The sequence below is a fragment of the Myxocyprinus asiaticus genome, chromosome 6 (assembly GCF_019703515.2).
Source record: "Myxocyprinus asiaticus isolate MX2 ecotype Aquarium Trade chromosome 6, UBuf_Myxa_2, whole genome shotgun sequence".
Taxonomy (NCBI): Eukaryota; Metazoa; Chordata; class Actinopteri; order Cypriniformes; family Catostomidae; genus Myxocyprinus; species Myxocyprinus asiaticus.
This window is the reverse complement of record NC_059349.1, coordinates 13,997,725-14,024,605: the sequence shown is the minus strand read 5'-3', so window position 1 is coordinate 14,024,605 and position 26,881 is coordinate 13,997,725. Positions and strand designations below refer to the sequence as shown.

Below are 26,881 nucleotides of genomic sequence, written 5' to 3'. Positions count from 1 at the left end.
AGGTCCTAGAGGGGAGCAGTGGAGGGAGACAATTGTATTTATTTATTTATTTATTTTAATTTTTAATTTTTTCTTCTTCTTTCACTATATGTTGAACTTTGTCTTTTTTTTTTCTTTTTTTTTTAATGTACGATTTGTGTGTCTGTTTATATGTGGGTATTTATTTTATATTTGTGATGGCGGGGAGTGGGTGGGTGGGTGTTATAAATGGTTTTAAGTTGATTCCTAATGTATAATTTTGTGGTTAAATTTATTCTTGTCTGTCTTGGAATCAATAAAAAATGTTAATAACAAAAAAAAAAAAGGGTCTATACTGTCCAATGTAATTACAACACTGGCTAATTAAAGGGTAAATTCACCCCAAAATGTAAATTCTCTCATCATTTTCTCACCCTCATGCCATCTAAGATGTGTATGATGTTCTTTCTTCTGCAGAACACAAATGACGATGTTTAGAAGAATATTTCAGCTCTGTAGGTCCATTCAGTGCAAGTGAATGGTGACCAGAATTTTCAAGATCCAAAATGGAGATAAAGTCAACTTAAATTTAATCTATGTGACTCCAGTGGTTTAATCAATGTCTTCTAAAGTGATCCAGTTGGTTTTAGGTGAGAACAGACTCCTTTTCACTGTACATCTTGACAGCAGTCTCCTTGGCGATCATGATTTCATGCTTGATTACAGTTGCTATAACACCATCTAGTGCAGAAACTGCAATGGCAAGATGTAAAGAGTTATATTTTGGTCTGTTCTCACCCAAACCCAACTGGATCCCTTCAGAAGACATTGATTAAACCACTGGAGTCTTAAAGGTGCACTCAGTAATTCTTTTCCTCATTAAAAAAAGTTTAACACCTAATGACATGAATTGTAATTTTGCAATGTTTATAGGAAATCATGAGCACTCACATTAAAATGAAGACTCCAGTCATATCAGTAACCTTATAAAGTCTGTTTTATTCTACTTGGAGAGGGTCCGCACACGGGGCTGCCATTAGAATTACATGACTGAATACTACTCGCTTAATCTCAGTAACCATCCTGTTATTTGACACTTTCACTCACTGATTGAAGTAATCATGGCTGACTGTGAATGCTAAATTTCTTCAATGGCATCTGTAACTGAAAACTATTGATTTTAAATTATGCTGCATCCAAGCCGTGAGGTTATAAGTCCAAGATGACACAAAGACATAAAGTGCACCTTTAAAGATTACTTTTATGCTGACTTTATCTCGTTTTTGGAGCTTTTGGAGTTCTGGTCACCACTCATTTGCAATACATGGACCTACAGAGCTGAGATATTCTTCTAAATATCTTCGTTTGTGTTCAGCAGAAGAAAGAAAGTCATACACATCTGAAATGGCATGAGGGTGAGTAAATAATGAGAGAATTTTCATTTTTGGTGTGAAATATGCCTTTAATATTAATGTTTGAGGTAGTTATTAATATAGAAAAGATTGACACATTTCTCCTATTTTCTGGTCAAATGCGAACTGTGCTAATATCTGTTATTGTGAGGTTATAGCGCCACGCCACCTCGGGAGTCTGTTCGTCTGTGGACTCGAGTTTGCCGCCAAATGTGCGTGACTGTGACAGATCATAGATGTCGCTTCTGGCGCGAGCGTTCCTCAATACAACGTTCAGAAATTTACCTCAGAAAGTTATCGACTTATTATTTGCACCGTACCTTGCAACTACAGTAATAAACGCTCATATTTATCACATAATACTTTGCCTTACATAAACATCGAGACATCAATTAAATTAGTAACCTATTTTACTTTATACTGGTGCCTGAAGCGTCATAAAGTGGGTCATTTCAGTGTCTGGCTAACTCAGACATGCCAACCAGACAAAACAAACGAACAAATGAGTGCTGAGGTGATATACAAAGTCAATAAATACACACTACAGTGTGAACCTTATAGCAAGTCCTGTCATTACTCAAATACACAACTCTGAAATGCATTAGAGATATTTCGATCTGTTTGTGGTTGACTGGTTTCAGTTTAGTTAACGTTAAAATTTCAGTTATTGTTACTACGGTTATTTGTATCAGAATACTAGCTGAGACTACTGTTAAATAATACGAATATCTTTCTAAAACAGTGTCTGAAGCTTAGAATAGGATACATTATGGTAATCTGGTAATCTTTATTGAGTACCGTACAACCACAGTACTTTTTGTAACGGTATTTATTGTAATATTTAAATTGAAATGTTTTTTAAAACCCACTAATAGTCATTTTATTTGTCTTAAGCACAACACTCATTTTGTCATTGTAAATGTTACTCTAAATTTACACAATATTGCGATTCTTTATGTACAGAAATATAGTTTACAGTGAAAGACTGGACATGTGACTGGTTGATGTTCATTGTGTATTTCACTGATGTTCTTCACACAGTGGACCAGTTTATTTCAGCAGGAGCCGAAGACTGAGGCTCAGTCACTAGTCTTCATCAAACATTGAAGTCTTCATTGGTTGTAGCAGTTTCCTCCATCACCTATCTGCGTGGGATATTTCCAGAGGACTCCTACAGATTCAGATACCTGGAAGGTGATACACATGGATGCATAACCTGGCTGAGTCATTTTTTTCTCCCTCGAAATGTTCAGATTGCCTTATACATTTAATTAACTTATCAAAGATGCAGCATAAAAACATACTGAAATGTGTTTATTAGAGCAATTTGTGAAGCACTTCAGCAGGTGTCTTCCCAATAGTCTTGAAGACAAAATCATATGTCATGTGGCTTAAAAACAGCATTTCTTTAAAGACTGCCCTTTCATTTCCAACAGTGCATTATGTTGTAGTTTTTTTCTGTAAGGTGAGAAAGTGAAAGAAAATATATTGTTACTATATGGCAACACTGTACCATACAGGGTTAAAATGCATTATACAAAATGAATCACATCTATACATTTGTCCTTCAAGGCTGATGGGATGTTTAGATGCTTTGGAGAAGATATATGTAAGACACATGCATCATATTTGGATATAAACCTTTAATCACTACTAATCAAGTTCTTCATATTTTACAGCTTCAGATTGTGCTTATTGGGGTCAGTATGCATAAATACATGTTATTTATTTGTATCTGTCTTGTAAATACACATTATATATAATGGTAACACTTTACAATAAGGTTCCATTCGTTAACATTAGTTAATGCATTAGGTATCATGAACAAACAATGAACAATTTATTTTATACCGGATTTATTAATCTTTGTTAATGTAAGTTACGAGAAATACAATTGTTCATTGTTTGTTCATAGTCCATTAACTAATATTAACTAATACAGCTTTTGATTAAAAAAAAATGTACATTCATATTAATAAGTGCTGTAAAAGTATTGATCATTGTTAGTTCATGTTAACTAATGTTGTGAACTAATGTTAACAAATGGCACCTTATTGTAAAGTGTTACCTACGTACAGGTGCATCTCAATAAATTAGAATGTCATGGAAAAGTTCATTTATTTCAGTAATTCAACTCAAATTGTTAAACTCGTGTATTAAATAAATTCAATGCACACAGACTGAAGTAGTTTGAGTCTTTGGTTCTTTTAATTGTGATGATTTTGGCTCACATTTAACAAAAACCCACCAATTCACTATCTCAAAAAATTAGAATACATCATAAGACCTTAAAAAAAAACATTTTTAGTGAATTGTTGGCCTTCTGGAAAGTATGTTCATGTACTGTATATGTACTCAATACTTGATAGGGGCTCCTTTTGCTTTAATTACTGCCTCAATTCGGCGTGGCATGGAGGTGATCAGTTTGTGGCACTGCTGAGGTGGTATGGAAGCCCAGGTTTCTTTGACAGTGGCCTTCAGCTCATCTGCATTTTTTGGTCTCTTGTTTCTCATTTTCCTCTTGACAATACCCCATAGATTCTCTATGGGGTTCAGGTCTGGTGAGTTTGCTGGCCAGTCAAGCACACCAACACCATGGTCATTTAACCAACTTTTGGTGCTTTTGGCAGTGTGGGCAGGTGCCAAATCCTGCTGGAAAATGAAATCAGCATCTTTAAAAAGCTGGTCAGCAGAAGGAAGCATGAAGTGCTCCAAGATTTCTTGGTAAACGGGTGCAGTGACTTTGGTTTTCAAAAAACACAATGGACCAACACCAGCAGATGACATTGCACACCAGATCATCACAGACTGTGGAAACTTAACACTGGACTTCAAGCAACTTGGGCTATGAGCTTCTCCACCCTTCCTCCAGACTCTAGGACCTTGGTTTCCAAATGAAATACAAAACTTGCTCTCATCTGAAAAGAGGACTTTGGACCACTGGGCAACAGTCCAGTTCTTCTTCTCCTTAGCCCAGGTAAGACGCCTCTGATGTTGTCTGTGGTTCAGGAGTGGCTTAACAAGAGGAATACGACAACTGCAGCCAAATTCCTTGACACGTCTGTGTGTGGTGGCTCTTGATGCCTTGACCCCAGCCTCAGTCCATTCCTTGTGAAGTTCACCCAAATTCTTGAATCGATTTTGCTTGACAATCCTCATAAGGCTGCGGTTCTCTCGGTTGGTTGTGCATCTTTTTCTTCCACACTTTTTCCTTCCACTCAACTTTCTGTTAACATGCTTGGATACAGCACTCTGTGAACAGCCAGCTTCTTTGGCAATGAATGTTTGTGGCTTACCCTCATTGTGAAGGGTGTCAATGATTGTCTTCTGGACAACTGTCAGATCAGTAGTCTTCCCCATGATTGTGTAGCCTAGTAAACCAAACTGAGTGACCATTTTGAAGGCTTAGGAAACCTTTGCAGGTCTTTTGAGTTGATTAGCTGATTGGCATGTCACCATATTCTAATTTTTTGAGATTGTGAATTGGTGGGTTTTTGTTAAATGTGAGCCAAAATCATCACAATTAAAAGAACCAAAGACTTAAACTACTTCAGTCTGTGTGCATTGAGTTTATTTAATACACGAGTTTCACAATTTGAGTTGAATTACTGAAATAAATGAACTTTTCCACGACATTCTAATTTATTGAGATGCACCTGTATATAATGTATGACTCTTGGATTTACAGGCGCACGCAAACCCAGATAACAGCAATGTGAGTTTACAGTTCTATGTAACTTTAATATGACTGTTCTTAACCTCAAATGTTTTGTAACTTATGTGTTTCTCTTGTCTTAGCATGTGATTGAGTCCTCAGCAAGTTCAGGTACTCAGAGCAGGGACTGGAGAAAGACATCCTGAGGTATTATTCTTAAAGCTGTCATGCATTATTTGTGCATTAAGGCCTATTCAAACCAAGCACGAACAGACCTGATATTTCAAGCTTGTTGATGAGTATATAGTGTATCTGTAGAATAGATTTCCTATAGTTTGCATTTCTTGTATGTCTTCAATTGGTGACTGCAAAATGACATACTGTTGGAGGCAATAACATGAGTTAAAACATTCAGGTCTGAGAAGACTTTACTCATCATTTCATATAATCATTCTCAATAAAGTATTATTTTGCATGGATTCCCCAGAATTGTTCATTTTTACTTTCTTAATACATGTTCATAATCTTATTGTACACTTTTTTATCAGTACACATTATTTAAAAGAAAAAGTGTTTGGAATCTTTCATCAAAATGTAATAACATAATAATGTGTCACTACATAATAATAATTTTAAATGAGCTGCGAATGCGCTTTCAAGTTGACTAAGTGCGACGATAGGCAACATTGTCCTCGCCTCTCTTCTTCATTTAAGGAATGAGAATGTTGAAGTAAAAGTGACCATGGACGACACTAAGAATGCTTCAATCCTCCTGATCAGGAAGCTGTTCCCCCTCATGGAGAATCTCGAGGCTCTGCCCGATGCCGTTTACCTCAGTATGAAACTCTACTACAGTGATGATGGTAAAACAAACATCTGCCACTTTGAGCAAACACAGCTGCCTGCACATCCTTCTGCAATATGTTGAGATTCATAGTGGAGGTTTATGTAAAGTTTATTGGAGAGTTAGAAATAGTACTAAATAGCTGTAGTGGCAAAAGCTAAACGTTGAACCTAAAAACTATAATTAGTACTTCAGAAGCTATCCAATGTTAACCTTTTGTGATCAGGATATTGATAAATGGAGGATGTGGCTTTTGTTTCTCTCGCAATTTGAAAAAAATGAGTGACACCCCCTGAATATGAGCCGCCAGGATTTAAGGCAGGTGTATATGTCAATCTGTGGTTTGAGGGAACTGCAGTGCACTTCAGAGTGGGTGATGTGCAGTCTCGCTTACACACCATGAAGCTGCGTGTGGCGGCAGCACAGAGTCGTCTAGGGAAGCTACAGGAGGGCGGTCAGCTGAGCTAGAACAGCAGAAAAGGTGCAAAGCAGAGAAAATTTGATTTTAATTATAGCAGTTATATAGAATAAGCTTTGATATTTGATCAATCGACTTGATTCAGATCATAGAGGTCTTTCCCCTTTTTTGTGACAGGTGACCAGAGACTGCTGTGACCATGATCTGCCATTTGAGGATGGTATGTATTTTATCTAAAGGTTTTCCTTCTGAAGATCTGCTTTGTGGAGTGTTTGCTGAATGTTTTGAAATCTTTTGTAGAGTCCACTGCACAGTTTAAGCTACCCAAAAAAACTATTACAAAGGTATGACGACGTTAAAGTGTGTTTTTATTATTTATTTCATTGATTATTTCTTATTGTTCATTTGCAGAGAAAACATGTGGGGGGCAAACTGGCAAGCAGAAAAAAGAAATCCTTTAAAAAATACAAATAAAACTATAAACAGTTAATAATGCATTTTTTCAGAGATTAATTTAGGGCTTATGTCAATGTTTAAAAACTTGATGGTAGTGCACATTGCATACATTTTTGACCGAGTGGTTAGTTCTTGAGATTTTATTTTTCTCATATTGTGGGAGAATCCATGGTTGCAAAACACATGACACATTAGCTGTTCATTACAGGTCAGAGCATGTACATAAAATAAACAGTACTTCAGACTACCTCTTATTACATGGGGTATTTCTTCATTATACATAAGCTCTCTAATTACATTAATGTACAGCCTCTTGTCATGAGGTCAAAAATATTGTGCAAAAATAGTGTTTCCTTAAACAACAAGTGATAAAATCAGACCAACCAAAGTATCAGTAATGTGACAAATGTCACACCTTTAAATATTGATAAAAAAAGTGTACGATAAAAAAAACATACACTATATGCACTTAATGCCAAAACCTTCAAATTATAGCTATTTAATAATCAAATATAGTGGCACTGTTTCATTAGAGGAATTTTCTGTGTTAAATACAAGTTAAGCTCAATCGACTATTTGTGTCACACTAAATGTACTGTATTAACATGATGTTAGTGTGACTTTAATGTTTAAGTCTTGTGGCTATACTTTTGACATTTATGGCTGGCCCCTTTCACTTCCACTGTAATTGCCATGCTGTAATTACGATTTTAAAAAAAATTTAAAACTTGAATTAATAAGTTACGTTTTTGTGGTAATCAAAATTATGCCACAAATGATGTCGATTGGGCTTAAACTGCACTGAACCTGGAACATTGCTTTAAATTAAGGCAGTTTGCACAATCTTCACTCATTAAGAATCATAGCATCATATCAGCACAGGCACTTAATTGTGATATATTCACAGACAGCTGTCATTACTTGACAGAAAATGATCTTAATAGAGCAAACAGAACTGTGCAAAATCAGGAACTGCGTGTGTGAGTCTTAAAGCTACATGAGTGCTTGACAAAGATCTTGCAGTAAGGTCGAATCATTAATCTATGACCAGAATACATCTGGCCGACATTCAGAAAAGACTATCCACATCACCCATCTCCACAATCACAGTCTTCAACTGAGAGTAAAATTCAATGGTCACCTGGCCATTTTCTCTTCCAATACCTGAAATCAGATAGCAGGAAATGTTAGAGTCAACATGCAAAAACAAGCAAAAAAAAACACAATCAGTAACTTCACCTGAGGCCTTGTATCCTCCAAATGGCACCTCCACAGGGGTGATATTGTAGTTGTTGATGAAGCAAGATCCAGCCTGCAGGTTTTCTATAACACGATGGGCTCTCTTAACATCTCTATTGAGAAAGAAACAGACAGAAAAAGGAAACTGAGCAAATGTTCCAATCTAGCTCTGTTGTCTTACAAAAATTCCACGTCAATGTTTGTTCCACAAATAAAAGCAGCGGTCACTTTACTTAGTAAAGACTCCTGCAGCCAGACCCAGAGTGCTGTCATTGGCTCTCCGAAGAACCTCTTCCTCTGTGTCAAAAGACATTACTGACATCACAGGGCCAAATATTTCCTCTCTGACGCATGTCATGTCATCTGTGCAGCTGCCTAAATGTAAAAGTCATGAATAAAAACAGAAAAGAGATAGTAAGAGGGAATATGGCTTATCTAGATTCATTTCAGGAACATCACGGTACAAAACATGGTTTGGTGATCCAATCAGAGGAATGAGAAATGTTGAATGTTTCTGTAACACAACACCTTAAAACATCAGCTGTCAATAGATTTAACAACTCACCCAGCACACATGGTGTCATGTAGTATCCATCTTTTAGTTTAGTATCTGCAGGGGTGAAGGGCTCCCCTCCACAGAGAACTCTGGCTCCCTATCAGTCAGTACACAGTCAAGACAACTACATTACAACTCATATCATACAGCAAACAATACAATAATGCTACTATATGAATGTTTACTACCGAACATTTATGTGTCGTACATCCATGGCCTCTATACCTCTTTTTTAGCTTGGTTCACATATCCCAACACCTTGTCCAGGTGGGGTTTGCTGACCAGAGCTCCCATACGAGTCTCATCCAGCAGAGGATCTCCTATCTGGATGGCTTTAGTTCTTCTTACCACTTCTTTCAAGAACTGAGGAAGAATTGAGCTATGCACATAAACCCTTGTGCCATTACTGCACACCTAGATGGGGGAAAACAAAGCAAAAAATCTGAATTAAGACATGAATGTTTGGTTAATATTACCTTTTTTATTTCTTTTTTTTTTTTATGAAGCACAATATATCACAATATTGGGGAATTATTTTTTAAAATCATATTAGATGACAATAAATTTCCCATTAAAACAGAGTACTCTTATGCCAGACCTCAAATTAACTAATCATTCCAATCTTGTGAATAATAATAAGCCTTATTCCTTATTAAATCTCATCTGGTGAAATATCTATTTATACAAAACTCTTCATCTGGTGAATATATAGGCTATAAAAAGCTTAATTTGGTAAATACCTAAATATAGAGAATTGTAACAGCCAAGTCTCCATTATCTGCCTTTTCCACCACCTTTGGGCTGAGCAAAATACATTTGAAGTCAGAAGTTCACATACACCTTATCCAAATACATTTAAACTCAGTTTTTCACGATTCCTGACATTTAATCATAGAAAACATTCCCTGTCTTAGGTCAGTTAGGATCACTATTTTATTTTAAGAATGTGAAATGTCAGAATAATAGTAGAAAGAATTATTTATTTCAGCTTTTATTTCTTTCATCACATTCCCAGTGGGTAAGAAGTTTGCAAACACTTTGTTAGTATTTGGTAACATTGCCTTTAAATTGTTTAACTTGGGTCAAAAGTTTTGGGTAGCCTTCCACAAGCTTCTCATAATAAGTTGCTGGAATTTTGGCCCATTCTTCCAGACAGAACTGGTTTATCTGAGACAGGTTTGTAGGCCTTCTTGCTCACACAAGCTTTTTCAGTTCTGTCCACAAATTTTCCATCGGATTGAGGTCAGGGCTTTGTGATGATCACTCCGATACCTTGACTTTGTTGTCCTTAAGCCATTTTGCCACAACTTTGGAGGTATGCTTGGGGTCATTGTCCATTTGGAAGATCCATTTGCGACCAAGCTTTAATTTCCTGGCTGGTGTCTTGAGATATTGCTTCAATATATCCACATAATTTTCCTTTCTAATGATGCCATCTATTTTGTGAAATACACCAGTCCCTCCTGCAGCAAAGCACCCCCACATGATGCTGCCACCCCCATGCTTCACGGTCGGGATGGTGTTCTTCAGCTTGCAAGCCTCACCCTTTTTCCTCCAAACATAACAAAGGTCATTATGGCCATTGTGTTTCATCAAACCACAAGATCTTTGTCCCCATGTACACTTGCAAACTGTAGTCTGTCTTTTTTATGGCGGTTCTGGAGCAGTGGCTTCTTCCTTGCTGAGCAGCCTTTCAGGTTATGTCGATATAGGACCAGTTTTACTGTGGATATAGATACTTGTCTACCTGTTTCCTCTAGCATCTTCACCAGGTCCTTTGCTGTTGTTCTGGGATTGATTTTCACTTTTCACACCAAACTATGTTAATCTCTAGGAGGCAGGATGCATCTCCTTCCTGAGCGGTATGATGACTTTGTGGTCCCATGGTGTTTACTACTGTAGTGTTAACACGCATGGTGTTGCGTACTATTGTTTGTACAGATGAACGTGATACCTTCAGGCATTTGGAAATAGCTCCCAAGGATGAACCAGACTTGTGGAGGTACACAATTTTTGAAACAATCTGTCTGTAAACACTTGTTGGAAAAATTACATATGTCATGCACAAAGTAGATGTCCTAAACGACTTGCCAAAACTATAGTTTTCTAATATTAAATCTGTGGAGTGGTTAAAAAAAATCAGTTTGAATGACTTCAACCTAAGTGTATGTTAACTTCTGTCTTCAACTGTATATCAAATATTAATGATATAACTGTGAGGATTTTGTTGACTATATTAAATTAAGCAATATCGTGTATATCGTAATGATTTTTATGCGCTTTTTATTTGACCATTAAAGGTGCACTCAGTAACTTTTTTGTTAGTTTTATTTGAAAAGCATAATTCCATATAGTTTTCAGTTAAGGATGCTATTGTAGAAATTCACTATTCACAGTCTGCCATGATTAAATTAATCCATGAGTGAAAGTGTCCAATAACTGGGCGGTTACTGAGATTAAGTGAGTAGTGTTCGGCTGGTCACGTGTTCCTAACATGGCAGCCCCCATGATGGGAACCCTCGCCATGTAGAATAAAACAGCTTTTATACAGTTACTGATATGACTACAGTCCTCATCTTGTGTGAGTTTTCATGATTTTATACATATGTTTCAAAATTACAATTCATTTCTTTTGGAGTAAAGTTTTTTAATGAGGAAAAAAAAATACTGAGTGCACCTTTAAGTTTCATAAAAAGTGCAGCAGTAGACTAATCCTTCAGGGCTGCACAATTAATTAAAATACAGTAACATCAAAATGGCAAGTTGGGCATATGTGATTAATAAACTGCAAAAGGCTGCAATTTAAAGACAGATAAACATGTCAGTGTGCGCTTCAGAATACACCGGCGATACACTGATCTGTGTGCGTGTGCGTGTGCATGGCAGCACTCTCATAGCAGTTCACGTGCATTGTGACAGAAAAGTACTTGCAGGTTCGTGGCACAGTATAACATAAAAGGAGGAGATGACAGTGTTTTATCCAATACACTGCACTTCCAGTGTCAAATTAAAAGCCTCATAATTCAGTATTATATTAAAATGATAAATTTGACTTGGTCACACAGTAGTAATTTAGTTTTATGCAATATTCAACTGGATTTCAAAACATAAATGGAGTAGTTTTTGCACACCTTTGCACACTGATTTAAAAAAAAAAAAAAAAGAGCAAATACATAATTAACCAGACATATATTGAATATTGTCAGTAGGCTAAAACAAATATAGAGATAAAATATGTGAAGCCATATTGCCCAGCCCTAGTTATCAGTATCGGCAAAATCCACTATCGGTCTACCTCTAGTCATTTACATTAAAATAATTATTTTTATTGGCTAATCTTTATCTAAATTGCATCCTTAACAACAATAGTACAATCATGGTAGACACACTTGTTGGACATATTTGACTGATTACTGGGTCTCTTTCTACTTATTTAAACAAGTACAGAGGGATAAGCAATGTGCATGCTAGTTTTTGTCTTCAGAACCCCAATACACTACCTGGCCTTGAGACAAGAAGTTGGCCATAAGTGCTCCTCGAACAGCATTTTCTAGGTCACTGTCCTCAAAGATGATCAGTGGAGATTTACCACCAAGCTCCAGTGTCACTGGTTTCACCCCTCTGGAGGCCATTTCCATAATCTGTTGGGCCAAAATGTGCAATTAAACACAGTTGCATAGCAGGATAGCATTAAGTTGTACTGTTAGTAACCCTGTCAACAGGGGGTAACATTTCTGGTATACAGTATACAAAACTAATCACTACCACTGAAATGATTGGGGAAGTTATAAAACCAAATGCATAAATGTGGAGATTTTTCAATTTCAGTTTTCATGCTCATCAGCATCTAGCAATCTCAGTGACAACTACCATTGCTGCTTGAGTACACTTACTTTCTTGCCTGTGGGCACACTTCCTGTGAAAGAGACCTTAGCCACAGTAGGGTGATGACACAGCTGAGATCCCGTCTCTACTCCACCCTGCACCACATTAAACAGGCCCTCTGGAGCCCCAGCTTGTGAATAAATCTCAGCCAGCAGGACTGCAGTCACTGGGGTCACCGGTGACGGCTTGAACACCATAGAGTTGCCTGCAATTGTACTGTAATGTTAGACATTAACAATCAACACCGTAAATGGAGCACTGAGTGAACAAAGGAAGCATTAAGCAAATAAAGTTTTTTAGTTTTAACCAGGAAAGAGAGTTTGTTTAAATCCCCAACCCAGATATAAGTAATAGTATCAGTTATGTTTGACTTAGCAGTTGAGCAACAGGAACTACTAAGGAAAAGAATATACCACTATTGGTATAACTAAACTTCACACCAATAGAACTTCTCTTCATACCGCAAGCAATTGCTGGGGCAGATTTCCAGGCTGCAATCTGGAATGGGTAGTTCCAGGCTCCTATTCCCACACAAACACCAAGCGGCTCTCGACGTGTATAGGCAAATGAACCTCCGGGTAACTGAACATGCTGACCTGAGAAAGAAAAGAGTGTATATTCTCATTAAGTCCAAATACACAACCATTCTTTGAATTTAATGGGATAAAATGCATTCTTTGTTGTCATGCATCTTTCCAATTTGGTATCTGATAGGTTTTTATTGGACTTAAGGCCACTACTTGTGTTTGGAAATGCAATAAACTGCACAGTGGACATCTGAGGAAGAACTGAGATGATGATCGATGTTCTGTCAAACCAACTCACCTGAAAGGGTTGTGGCTTGTCCTGCAAAATACTCAATGCAAAGTCTGGCTGAGTCCACATCTAGACGAGCTTCTGTGATGGACTTCCCATTATTGACCACCTCTAACTCAGCAATCTCTTCTCTTCTTTTCTATTCTCAACAAGGACATTTTCTGACAGATCAGGCTCAAACTTTCTTCAATCAATACAACACTATGATACTGTATTCAGAGGAGGAATGTATTAGGATGCGTTCAGATCTACCTCAATCAGTCTAGCCGCCTCTAGCATGACTCGGGCTCTTTCCATGCCAGCCAGTTTACTCCACACTGTGAAAGCAGCACTGGCGCTCCTAACAGCTATATCAACCTCTGCTGCCCCGCAAGCTTGCAGCTGGCACATGACACGACCTTTCACACACATGTTCATCAGAATATTCACAACAGAATTAAAGCCTGTACTGTTTTTCAATAGAATAACATGCTGTATTGAAGACATCCATTTTTAAAGGTACAGGCACGGCCAAATGTGACCCTGATCATGTGACAGGGCAAAGTCTGAATGGGCCCTTTAGAGGGATGAAATGAAGAAAAAAAGAGTTTTGCAAGTACATTACCTGTTGCAGGCTCATAAACTGGCTCAGGTTTACTTTTCACATCTTTAAGGTTGACTCGGCCACCACACCAGAAGTTCAGTGAATCTTTGATTTGAAGGGTTCCTGAAGATGCACTCCTGGTCCCAGTCCAGTTCAGGGCCGCCCGGAGACCTGGGGCTAGGTGAAAGCTCAGCTGGGGCATCCTAACACTATACTTTGACCTCCTGGAAGAGTGTAAGTCTTTTTTTGAAATTGCACCATAAAATAGCTTTACAATGTTAAGACTACATTCGAGCGTAAGTACAAATACAAAAATATTCTAGAGCAAAACAAAAGTATAATTACAATAGAAAAATTTAAATAACTTTATTTATAATTGACTATCGAGATAATGGTCTGTAAATCTCGATGAAGGCGACTACAGCCGTGGTTAAATGAAAACTGACATGGATCAAGCGTTCAGCAAGTCTTTAAAGCACAGTAAAACAAAATGTTGCAGTCAGAATCGCTCACTCACCCCTTGCAACAGATCTGCAGTTTTCGGATCACTCCAGCCATGTTCGATCATGTGGGGGCGGGGCTAATTCACAAGAACAACTCTCATTGGTCCATTTTGACGTCATTTGACATGTTTCCGTAAGCATATTAAAGTGACATTTTTACGCTTTTGATATAAATGCAGAGATGTGTTTGTTTATTTTGAGTCCAAAATTGTTTCTGTGAATTTCATTATGAACAATATGATTTTATTTGGTAAAGTTGAGTGGAATTTAACTGAAAAATAAGTATTTAAATTGCACTTTTTTTTTTTTTTTTTGCCCTGTTGTTATGTGGATGTCTTTGGTTTGTATGTGCTTTGCAATAAAAATTAATAAATAAATAAATACATTTAGATTATATGAAATTTGAAAATGTGATTATTGGTTTTGTAGGTTGATTATATATATATATATATATATATATATATATATATATATATATATATATATATATATATATATATATATATATTATTAATGTTGTTTAACTTTTTGCAAAATATTAGTTATAAAAGTGCAAATTGAATATGAACAAGACACAAAACAAGTTTCAATCTTAATATTACAGATTTAAAATCTAACATAAAATATAATTATATTAAATTATTACATATTTATTTATTCATGCTCTTCTTACATGAAATATTTTCTGTAAAAATCTTTTCATATTTGTACTTCACCCATCCATCCATCATCTATTGCCGCCTGTCCTATGCAGGATCGCGGGTAGTGCTGGAACCTATCCCAGCTGTCTGGGGTGGCCAGGCCATCGACAGCACTTGTGGCATAATGTGGATTACCACAAAAAATAATTTCGTCTCGTCCCTCCTTTAAAAAAAAGCAAAAATCTGGGTTACAGTGAGGCACTTACAATGGAAGTGAATAGGGCCAATTTTTAGAGGGTTTAAGCACAGAAATGTGAAGTTTAAAATTTTATAAAAGCACTTACATTAATTCTTCTGTTAAAACGCATGTATTATTTGAGCCGTAAAGTTGTTTAAATCATCGTTTTTACGTCGTCATGGCAACAATGTTGTAAAATTGTCTATTAGTAATGGATTTTATCACATTAAAGTCATGCATATTATTCACATCTTGCTGCTTTACTTTTGAAATATTGAATATTTTAATGTTTACGGATTGGCCCCCATTCACTTCCATTGTAAGTGCCTCACTATAACCTAGATGTTTGTTTTAAAAAGGAGGGACGAGTTGAAATAATATTTTGTGGTAATCAACATTTTGACACAAATGCTTAACCTGGAATATTAATTTAAGAAAAATGAAATGTACAGAGTAAAAACACTGATACTAGACGAAACAAGATAGCATATTGTGTTGTAAATTGTACATGATTTTCTGTGGGTACAGACGCAGGAGGGAGGAGCTAGTGGTGCTCACTGCAGAGCAAATGGGTGGAGCTTATGTCTAGCTCCCCCTCGCTAGATGTCCAGCGAGGAGGAGCTACTCGTAAGCTCCACCTCTCTTAGCCTTTCGGGAGGAGGGGCGCTGTATGTGTGTGTTATTAGAACAGCAGCGCGCGCTCTTTTACTCCCACTGCAAGTATGGCTGGAGACAGCGAAATACATCATACCACCCAAAAGCCTTTCCTCATCGGTGTGACCGGAGGTACCGCCAGTGGAAAGGTTTGAGCTTTATGTCTGCTTAAAAGTAACTGTACAAACTCGGTTATCCGGGGTTTAATCGCGATGTCAGCCAACCATTCTCTCCTTGACTTCAGTCAATTTATACGGAAATATAAAAAGTTTTATTGTAAATGCGACATCTGATTTTTAAATGAATTCACAAACCCAAAACCTTCTTGAACCAAAGTCTTATGTAAAACACTTAAAATATACGTTAAATCGGTCCCTCATGGAAGTCTTTTGTCAATAATTCCTGTAAACACAAGAGAAGAATTACGCGATAAGAATTTAAACCCCTCGGGAACTTTAGCTAACAGTTCCAGTGTCCAGTTAGGATACGTCTAGATTTATCTAGAATCGTAATAAATTTCGATAGCATCATGTTTTAGCTCCACGTGGCGCGGCAGGTTGAAATATTGCGTGTGGCGTTGCCGTTTGTTATTGTGCACGTGCGACCAAAAATATCTGAATCGGAAGTTGACGTTGTCACGTTGGTGACTTGATTATTTCTTTCCATTTGACTTAAAATGGTTTGTGGTGTTAAAAGATAAATATGCCACTTCCTCCGTTGACTCACTCGTAGGCGAAATAAAATTCCGGGAACATGACGTCATAATTACAGAGACTGGTTACATTTGCACTGTGACCTTGTTTCAGCTAACCGGGTTAGTTAGTCTACAGCTGTCCTTTTATGTGGCAAAGCAATACATTTGAGCTTCAGCAAAGTTTCTTTAACTCTTTTGGCTAGCTAAATCCTGTTACAGTAAAAATTTAGCATTTAGTCCCATCAGCCCCTTTTCATTTCAGTGTAAATGTAAGATTTCCAGGACTGTCCTTCAGAGAAACTTATTACAACTGAACCGGATTATAAAGGCAAAGTTGGACAGTGAATGAGGGCCATGCTTCCCTGCTGATTTTCCTTGTGGTTTGACCCATACACCGCACCATAGTTCACCGCACATGTCTGGAGAGCAACTGTCATTTTTCAGTGATGCAATATGTATATTTATATGTTGTAAATATAATTACAGATATATGGCTTCATTTGATAATCGGATATTTGAACTACTTCTCTTAAAGTGTTTGGCACTTATTAAGTGGGTTTGTTTCCTGTCCTCTCAGTCCTCAGTATGCGAGAAGATCATGGAGCTCTTGGGCCAGAATAAAATTGACCATCATCATCGGCAGGTGGTCATCCTCAGTCAAGACAGCTTTTATAAGGAGCTCACTCCTGAACAGAAGGCAAAAGCGCTCAAGGGCCAGTTCAACTTTGATCATCCAGGTACTACACCGTACCTCAGTTTTGTGTTCTTTAAAAAACAAAAACAAACTAAAAACACAGTTACAGTAAGGCACAATTAAAGTACACACGGTCAGGCAATAAGTTTCAAAGTTTAGATGGCCACAAGATTTAAACTTTACATGTGTTAACATGAGACTAGTGTGATAGAATCACTTACTGACCTTGTCTGTGTAAAGTTGAATCTAATCTGTCAACTTTAGTGTCATGACTGTGTAACACCGGTATACCCTGTGATTTTTGTATAATACACACATGGATACTCAAACTCCACTCACAGGAATTATGTTGATTATGCATAACCAGAAGCCTCCTAAAAGGAGTATTTAGACCAGGGGTTTTCAAACTAGGGGGTTCGAAAGAAAAAAGTGTTCATAAATGTAAAAATCTAAAAACTGTATTTAACAAATTTGACACTTGCCATTTCAGTTTAGTCAAAATTTTTCTCTTCAGATAATTAGGGATGCTCCGATATGAACAGTTTTGGCCTATATAATGCCGATTTTAACAAAAAACTATAAGCCCTTATCAATAATATGCCACTTACTCAACTTTGTCATCAAATCACTGTTTTGCTTTGTAATTGTGCTTTAAAAATCTATTTTATTATTCTATCCATAAATAATTTCCATTGAACATGGATCGGATCTGTTTAACACATGACAGGCCAAACATTTAAGAGCCACAATACAAGGGAAAAAAGTATCAAAAAATTATAACAATGATTTACATTACATGATTTACATTATGATAGAAAATTACAAACTAATTTCATGCATTTTCAATATGCTTTACTTTTACGATTTTATTTATTGTGGTAGGTATATCTTTATATCACACAGAAAAATGATTATAAACTTAATCCAACACTGTAAGTTATGTAATTAATTATAAATAAACCATAGTTTCTTGCTTGCGTGATGACAAGCATGCAAACGGCGATATAAACCATCGATGGGTATAGCCGATGGTTGTAATTTGGTCAATAGTTGGCCAATACATTGATGCATACCTACAGATAATATTATAATTATTTATTTTGGATTTAGTACAATAGCAATATTAAAGCTAATTCTTTAAATTGTCTTTAATATCATACATTTTTCCCCAAATTTTTCTCTGGTCTTTATGCAAAAACTATATAGCGACCTTTTTATATTTTAGGAGGGGGTCTCTCGCAAGTTGATTGTCATATTTGGGGGTCCTCGGCATCAAGAAGTTTGAAAACCCCTGATTTAGGGAGCCTGGGTAGCTCAGTGGTAAAGACGCTGGCTACCGCCCCTGGAGTTCGCTAGTTCGAATCCAGGGCGTGCTGAGTGACTCCAGCCAGGTCTCCTAAGCAACCAAATTGGCCCGGTTGCTAGGGAGGGTAGAGTCACATGGGGTAAACTCCTTGTGGTCGCTATAATGTGGTTCGTTCTCGGTGGGGCACGTGGTGAGTTGAGCGTGGTTGCCGCGGTGGATGGTGTGAAGCCTCCACACGCGCTATGTCTCCATGGCAACGCGCTCAACAAGCCATGTGATAAGATGCGTGGGTTGACTGTCTCAGACGCGGAGGCAACTGGGATTCGTCCTCCGCAACCCGGACTGAGGCGAATCACAACACGACCACGAGGACTTAAAAAAAAGCACATTGGGAATTGGGCATTCCAAATTGGGAGAAAAAGTAGAAAAATCTAAAAAAAGAAAACCCCTGATTTAGACAACTTTACTGCTAAAATACTAATAGAAACATTTATATAAAATGCTTCAACGAAATTATAAGCTTCACATTTTGGCTTTAAATCATTAGAAATACTGGTTTGTTTACTTCTGTTGTTAAATAGACTTAAGTCTGTTTTGTCTACGTTTTCATCCTGCATAGATGCTTTTGACAATGATCTCATCATGAATACTCTGTGCGACATCCTTCACGGGAAGACCGTGCACATCCCCGTTTATGACTTCGTGACTCATTCCAGGTCAGCCCTGATCTACTTGTACTTTCTAAAGTGTTGATTTCAAAGCCAAAGAACAATTGAGAATTTTTTTTGCTATTTTTGTGTGTTCTCAAAGCATGTACTGTAAAAGATGGGTGAACCACTGTTTGAAGTTTTACCTTATGAATCATATGTTCCCCAATCCTTTTAAAGGAAGGATGAGTTTGTGACGGTTTATCCTGCAGATGTGGTTCTTTCTGAGGGAATTCTCATGTTCTATTTGCAAGAGATTAGAGATCTGTTCCAAATGAAGCTGTTCGTAGATACCGATCCAGACACAAGACTCTCACGAAGAGGTACGTGAGATGAGTGATGCTTCTATGTATCTTTTTGTAATAATTTGGAGTTATCAGAAACTAACTGCATTTACTGTTTAACAGATTTTGGTTAACGCTCATTTTAAATAACTACAAATTAGTGAGACAACGTTCTTGTGCTTCTTTATTGTTATTTCCCAAAGAATTAGTTTTGTTACTGATCATATTTTCTTGTTCATTTCAGTGTTGCGGGACATTGGTGAGAGAGGCAGAGAGTTGGAACAGGTTCTAACCCAGTACATCACTTTCGTAAAACCAGCCTTTGAAGAGTTCTGTCTTCCTGTGAGTGTCTCTATCTGGGTAGGTTGATGCATAATGTGTCCAACTTTTATGGAGCACAACAGTCTGGTTCCGGAATTTAAAATCCCATTAATTTTCTCCATAGTGGAATTGATTTTTAATGATAACTTGTAAACGTTTAAAGACAGACCAACCGTAAGTTCTGAGGTGCTTAAGCGATGGTATATGCTTGCTGAAGCTGTCAGTCCGCGTTATTTCACCTTCTTCTTTTAAAAATCTTATTTAATAGCGGAATTTTCTGATTAAGGACTATATTACCCATGATCCCAAAGCGCCAAACTTAGCGCGCCAAAAGAGTTCTGCAGCGTGCGGTCACATGCATTACGTAATTATATTGCTTGTATACATATAATCAACAACTTTATCTCCATAGTTTTAGATTTTTCCATTGTTTTTAGTCGATAATGTAATTCCCAATGCTTAAAGCTACACTATGTAACTTTTGGCCCTCTAGCTGCAGGTTACTTGCAGAGGAACATTGTTTTGGTAATTACGTGAGTTGGGCTTTGACTTCTGCTCTGATGAATCTGATGGTTTGAGGAGTTATCATATCAGAGCGAATGTCACAAATTACAACAATACTCGCCCCCTCCCCTCAAAAAATAAATAAATAATGAAAGAAAGTGAAAGACGGATATCCGAAAATATGTCTTATGAAGTGTTGTCAAAAGTACCGGTACGTCGGTACTAAAATAAAAGATGTACCGATATCAGTGATTCTACAGTACCGTTAGTTCCTAGCACCGACATAATTTGGTACCTGCACAGTGTCTTACTGACACACGACTGCTTTCAAATGCTCTGTTACTCTTTTTACACTGAAATGCACAAGTAATCAAATTAAAATCGTGATATGTCCTAGTGTGATTATTAAACCGCGAAATGCTGCAGTCTTAGTCTGTATGAGCTGCATGAGCTTTAAATGAATGTGTGAAGCAGACCGCTCATACACTGGAAACTCCACAGACTATGAGAATCATTCATGTTGTATGAGAGATGACAGAGCAGAGCACTAATCCACTCTGAAGCGTTATTTTTATATAATTTATATAATCACAGCATTTGTGCTTTAATGATCACACTGTGCCATTTAGTGAACTGTTTATCCAGAGAAGTTAAACTTCCATCAAAAATACACGTCAAAATAAAAGCACGATTCATAATAAAAGCTAAACACCTGAAATTGAAGAAATTGCAACAGAAATATATTATAACTGTATAGTAAAATGTAATCCACACTGTAGAAATAATAATAATAATTATTATTTTTACAGTAAAATAATAATGAATAATGATTGTAATAATAATAAAAATTAAGCAGTATATCACAAGCAAGAGTTCTTTTGTACTGAATAAATGTTTGTCAAACAATGCAATGGTATGTTGATAAGTAATTGTTCTATTTTTTTAATTGTTAAAAGTTGAAGGAACAATTTTTGATTAGACACCATTTTGATAATGAAATTAAACTAAACTTTAAAACATGGAATTCTATCAAAATAATACATTAAAAAAAGGGAAAAAAGGATTTGGGGAAAATGTAAAACAGATTTCTGTAGGGTCCTGCTTAAAAACAAACAAGTGTTAGAAACACTTATTATTTACATTGGAACTTAACTTTAGGCTAAACAGGTGTGTTCAATAGCACATTATCATATTAGCAAATTTTTTCTGTGAAATTGGTAATTTCACGAGAACCGTGAAATTTTACTGGTATCGGTACTGACTACTGAAATTTTTTTACCGTGACAACAGTAGTCTTATGAGCAGGTAAGTAGCATATCTTCTGCTGTTGTTTTGACTTTATGAAAACAGACATAACATTAGACATAACGATTGCTAGTCATATCAGATCAAATCAAACGGTGGAAACTATTATAACTTGGCTATCAGGCAAATAAACTAAAGTAGTACTAGTTTAGAGATTGGAATTGTTACCAGCATAAAAGTAAAAATTCTTCAAATTCTTTCCCTAGATTAAAGATGTTAAGTACACAGTTGTTTACCTTTTGTCTTTTTGTCTGATTTTTAAATACTTTTTTGCTTCAAATCAAAGTTTGTAATGTTGTGATTCACCTGGTGGTTTGGTTCATGTCTTGGAACTCTTTTATGAAGTACTTTAAGAAATCGCTGTGGAAAACAAAAATGAATGGGGAAAAATGCTCCCAGAACCAAGACAGCTAAAAAAGTGGGTTGGCACTGTTGCGCTCTATTTAACATCAGTAATTTATATGAATGTATAACTAAGGGAAAGTGTATATCTTAGATCCTGTAACTGGTCACCACTTCCGTAGTTTTTGCATAAGGTGACCTTTTTGTGGTCACTAGTTTTTCCTTCATGCATTTTAAAGGTGCAGTATGTAAGATTCAGAAACCCTTGTTATTAATGACACCTGTGGCCGTAAAGTGAACTGCAGCCAGCTACCTGTTGCTCGTGCTCACGCTCGTGCACACACTCCATTGGGACGCGAGCGAGCATTGACCAAAACAATGACGTAACGTACAAAGAGACTGAACGTGATTCACCGGAATCATGCTGACTGATGAGGTAGCATAATTAAAATTACACAGTTATGATTGTTTTACTACAAACTTTGAGAATGCATATTATATTTGACTCTCCAGTGCTGGAACAGGGCTAAAACAAAGTGTGGATATAGGTCTGGCTATGCGAGACTGTAGTTTGAAGTAATCACTTTTCTTTGCATGATACATAGGCTATCATATAAATGAAGTCAATGTCGCCGTTAGCTAGCTAGCCAGCTTTATCAATAGCTGTTAGCTAAATTTGGTGGATGATGAAAGTAGCTGTTTATAAAATAGACTTTACAGTATAAATATGTTGACACAATTCAGTATTCCATCACAACTGTCATTTTGATATCGATGCGCTATTGTTTTATAATAATAGAATGTATATATTTTTTGTATAACCAAGTTACGTTACACTAATGAATGGGTCTTTTTGCATTATCTTGAACATTGTCTAGCATTAATTTCATGTGTTATTGTAGTTTACCTTGCTGAATAATTACAGATTAACATTGACATTAACTTGATGTCAATGTATAAAGAGTATAAAGAGAATCATTGAAATTATTTGAAAGTTACGAAGCAAGGTAGCTTGCAATTCGTCAGTGTTAGCAGACAAGATCAAGTTAGCTAAAATTACACAGATAAATTCTTATGGCACTATATTTCACATGCTTTGCAGTTATGTAAGCTTACCTGTCCAATAAGAAGAACGCCAATTCAGGGTCGGTTTTGATCCGCAAAACCGAACGAAGGTCCCTCCAGGAATCAAATATCCTGCTGATGTTCACTTTATTTTTCGCTCGACCATGATCACGTTCCTGCTTAGCCAGATGGGATTCAGTAGATAAATGTTTATTTTTATTTATTTTTTTTAAATTTTTTTTGGCTTACTCTGAGTTTGTGTAGGAGTCGGTGTTGTGCTGGTAGCTGGACGTTTGCTGGATTCCATCTCTAAGATAACGTTAACTAGTGTTGCGGTTTGTTATCGCTGTTGAATAGCGGAAGAGAAGCACTGAGGCAAGGCTCTCGGGAGCGCGCATAAACGTCACATCCTTTGGATTTTCCCGGCAAAAGCGACCCGCTCCCTTCGCATGAAAATCAGTCTACAGGCTTTAATAGGCAACCTAGGAAGTCCGGGAAGGGCTCATGTAAGTTGCGTTACAAGCCATTCACACATTGGCCAAAAAAAAAGGCGAATATTACATGAAAATTATTACATATTGCACCTTTAAAGGGATAGTTCACCCAAAAAAGAAAATTCTTATCATTTATTCATACCATCCTAGGTGTGTATGACTTGCTTTCTTCTGCAGAACACAAAGATTTTTAGAAGAATATTTCAGCTCTGTAGGTTCATACAATGCAAGTGAATGGTGACCAGAACTTTGAAGCTCAAACAGCATATAAAGGCAGCATAAAAGTAATTCATATGACTCCTGTGGTTTAATCAATTGCTGTCTGAAATTGCCCCCTATCCACTATATATATATATATATATATATATATAGTGCACTATTTCGGGTGTTGTCCATTTTGTAGTAGGTCCGAATTCTGAGTGAACTACTCGTTTCTTACATTCGTTCACTCATTCTTACCCACAATGCACTCTGATTTGAGTGTACATTGGATGCACACCTGCCGGCGGTTTATTGCCCATAATCCACTGTGGGGAGGACTGACAAGCTGGGAGATAGAGCACGAGCGAACGAGAGATGCCAGTTTACAGCTGTCTTCATTCTTGCAATGTTTTATTTCATGCTCACTGTATTGTTTTACTTGTTGAAAAATCAAAATAGATTTTAATGATCCAAATCATTACTTGATTAAAATAACAAAATGTAGTGAACCAAAATCATACAGATACATTTTAAAATGTATAATGTATTTATATAGATGATGTTATGATGTGTTTTATTTTGCCATTAAGATTAAGAATTCATTCTTCACTATATAATTCACTGAGGTGATATTATTGTAAATCAGGAGACTGCACACAGCGGAAATGATAATTTAGTAGAGGATTCAAATATTCGGTTATCACATGTAGGTTATGATAACTTCAGTGCTGTTTTACGGTCATATAAAGGCGCTATGTGCCCATGGTTGTCAGATCTCTGCATCTGCACCCAAAAACGCTACCCAGGTTGGATTGGAGTTTAAAGATCCTAAAACACAATAAATAAATACAATATATAGTTTTAATTAAATAATTTTGAACATATTTAAAAATTACAAACATAATGAAGATTTTTGTATTAGTACACAGTCTTATTTAAGAAAAACAAGTATTATTATTTTTGCAAAGTAATGTACATGTAATATAAAAGTACATATGTGATGGAAGTCATTTCTGCGACAGCTCCATCACTCTCTCCGACGCCCGGCGTACACATCATCGTCGAAATTCACTCACTCATTTCGTTCACTCCTTGCTGATAAAGAGCACTCACTGTCATTCACTATATAGGAAACAGTGAATGATTTCGGACTCGGCCCATATCTTCAGAAGCGATATGATAGGTGTTTGATAGTCCTTTTTTACTATAAATCTCCACTTTTTTTTTTTTTTTTTTTTGTCAATTCTCATTCTTCGTGCATATCGCCACCTATTGGGCAGGGAGGAAAATTTATAGTAAAATGTGCTCATTGGACTTTCAAAATTCTGGCCACCATTCATTTGCATTGAATGGACCAACAGAGCGGAGATCTTTTTCTAAAAAAATCTCTGCGTCCTGCTGAAGAAAGTCATACACATCTGGTATGGCATGATGATGAGTAAATGATGAGAGAATTTTCATTTTTGGGTGAACAATTCATTAAAAAATGTTTAAGTACCAAAATATTCCATGTTGTCTTTCAATTAAAATTAGGTCATTAAGACTGCATGCGTTATTATTATAAAAACAAATTGGCCACCCATTTATGTTATAAGTCCTTTCGATAACTCATCTTGAAATGCCTCTTTGTTTTCTTGTTTTTGCTGATTTTGTTGCTGTACTTTACTGTAAGTACAGGTATTTGGCTAAAGCAACTCTGCACCTGTCATGGCACTCCCTGCTATGTGCCCTTAGTGATCTTTATCATTTATATTCGCAGACCAAAAAGTATGCAGATGTCATCATCCCTCGTGGAGCAAACAATCTAGGTAAGTCCGTAAAATTTGATATATAAAGCCAGCTGATCACGTGAAAGAACTTTTCTCATTATGTTCATAATTTGTGTACATTTTACTTGTATGTAGCTACTGTTTTCCTCTCTCTGTAGTGGCTATTAACCTGATTGTGCAGCATATACAGGATATCCTGAACGGAGGATTCTCCAAACGACATGAAACACCCAGACAATGGCAGACGTCTGAGTCCAGTAGACCTCACTGACCTCACTGTGGCTTCTCCCGCCATTGAGGAGAGGGTGGGACTGAATAATAACAGTGGTCATCCCTTTTGTCAAATGAAAAATGAGGGATGCATAGCTGAAAATCCTTTGTTATTGTTACTATTATTTGCATTTGAAATTTTGTTTTTATAGATAACTGTTTGCTTTTACAGTTTTTTTTCTGGGGATTTCGAAGGTGCTGTCTAATTGTAAGGTTTGATTATACACTCACCTGTCCTGTCAGTGTATCCATATACTTTCTCAACTACTCGACAATAAATGAATAGTATGAAATGTTTTTCAGACTGGAAGTAGAGACACCATCACAGTGCCATTAGCACATACTTGAAGTCAGAGCTCAGGTTGGGTGGGTTTTCCATCTGCAAAGAAAGAAAACCTAGGACCTCATATTTGAGGGCCCTTTATGTGTGTATGAGTGAGTTAAGTGTGTCTGTTACATTCTATTTCTCACATTTGATTTATTTTTTTGTTGAATCCCAGTGTTTTTTACTTGGTTCTTTTCTAACAAAGATACTGTACATGATACTTTAAGATACAGTTTTATATGTCCGTGCCTGTGAGGTGGGAATTGAAAGCAGAACGTGAGCTTTCTGTAAAACGATTATTTAGTGATTTTACCCACAATATTCCATATACCCTTTAGAATAATGTTTGATACACAGTGACTAGCATCACGTTAAACCTCATCAAATCAGGGATTGTGGTTAGATCTCTATGATTTAACTGTTAAGTGTTTAATAAAACACCTCTAAATGACAATTATCTTCAACATTAAGAGATACAGTATATATTAATGCATTATCGCATGTAAAACAATACTATCAGTATGCCTCACTGATCACTTTTCCCCCCTTCCTACTTGTGGGCCTATTTTATTCCATGAATTTTAACCGTGTGCGCTTTATGATCTAGTTTTGTAGACGAATTATGTATTATGATGTGAAAATAATAAAATTATTTTAAAATCCTGCTCCTATTTGCTCTTCTATTTCTTTACGCTTTACCCATCGTTTCACACATGTAATAACATGCATGTCCACTAGGTGT

At 36.6% G+C, this 26,881-nt stretch overlaps 2 protein-coding genes and 1 long non-coding RNA gene across 5 annotated transcripts; 2 read left to right on the top strand and 1 right to left on the bottom strand.

The window, feature by feature from the left end:
• The first annotated feature begins 3,049 nt into the window (after positions 1 to 3,049).
• LOC127442641 (uncharacterized) lies at positions 3,050 to 6,509 on the top strand. The gene is made up of 4 exons (XR_007897505.1): positions 3,050 to 3,070; positions 5,059 to 5,085; positions 5,169 to 5,232; positions 5,740 to 6,509. It is a non-coding gene; the product is annotated as an uncharacterized LOC127442641 (long non-coding RNA).
• A 125-nt stretch (positions 6,510 to 6,634) lies between these two features.
• Positions 6,635 to 14,395, bottom strand: aldh9a1b (aldehyde dehydrogenase 9 family, member A1b). The gene is made up of 12 exons (XM_051700816.1): positions 14,340 to 14,395; positions 13,844 to 14,046; positions 13,492 to 13,637; positions 13,249 to 13,378; positions 12,885 to 13,019; positions 12,432 to 12,628; positions 12,039 to 12,179; positions 8,764 to 8,952; positions 8,548 to 8,635; positions 8,216 to 8,357; positions 7,983 to 8,095; positions 6,635 to 7,907 (listed from the first exon to the last, which is right to left on the bottom strand). Exons 1-12 carry the CDS (start codon positions 14,378 to 14,380, stop codon positions 7,813 to 7,815), a joined length of 1,620 nt encoding a protein of 539 aa, XP_051556776.1. The 5' UTR covers positions 14,381 to 14,395; the 3' UTR covers positions 6,635 to 7,812.
• A 1,495-nt stretch (positions 14,396 to 15,890) lies between these two features.
• Positions 15,891 to 26,804, top strand: LOC127442551 (uridine-cytidine kinase 2-B-like). Of its 3 annotated transcripts, none has more exons than XM_051700663.1 (7): positions 15,891 to 16,007; positions 17,130 to 17,289; positions 19,172 to 19,268; positions 19,440 to 19,582; positions 19,788 to 19,885; positions 25,535 to 25,583; positions 25,735 to 26,804. In XM_051700663.1, the coding sequence occupies exons 1-7, from the start codon at positions 15,927 to 15,929 to the stop codon at positions 25,767 to 25,769; spliced, it is 663 nt and encodes a 220-aa protein (XP_051556623.1). In that variant the 5' UTR covers positions 15,891 to 15,926; the 3' UTR covers positions 25,770 to 26,804. The 3 variants fall into 3 exon arrangements, with proteins under 3 accessions (XP_051556623.1, XP_051556622.1, XP_051556621.1); XM_051700662.1 differs by having other exon boundaries at positions 25,726 to 26,804; XM_051700661.1 differs by having other exon boundaries at positions 25,703 to 26,804.
• Positions 26,805 to 26,881: the final 77 nt, after the last annotated feature.

Bases quoted from the DNA above. Each gene is read 5' to 3' on its own strand.
- aldh9a1b (XM_051700816.1), bottom strand. From the start codon at position 14,380: ATGGCTGGAGTGATCCGAAAACTGCAGATCTGTTGCAAGGG. The intron at 8,096-8,215 runs GTAAAGTGACCG...CTTTCTCAATAG, and splicing joins GCTGCAGGAGTCTTTACTAA to AGATGTTAAGAGAGCCCATC. The intron at 7,908-7,982 runs GTGAAGTTACTG...ATCTGATTTCAG, and splicing joins TGGAGGATACAAGGCCTCAG to GTATTGGAAGAGAAAATGGC.
- LOC127442551 (XM_051700661.1), top strand. From the start codon at position 15,927: ATGGCTGGAGACAGCGAAATACATCATACCACCCAAAAGCCTTTCCTC. The intron at 17,290-19,171 runs GTACTACACCGT...CATCCTGCATAG, and splicing joins GTTCAACTTTGATCATCCAG to ATGCTTTTGACAATGATCTC. The intron at 19,269-19,439 runs GTCAGCCCTGAT...ATCCTTTTAAAG, and splicing joins GACTTCGTGACTCATTCCAG to GAAGGATGAGTTTGTGACGG.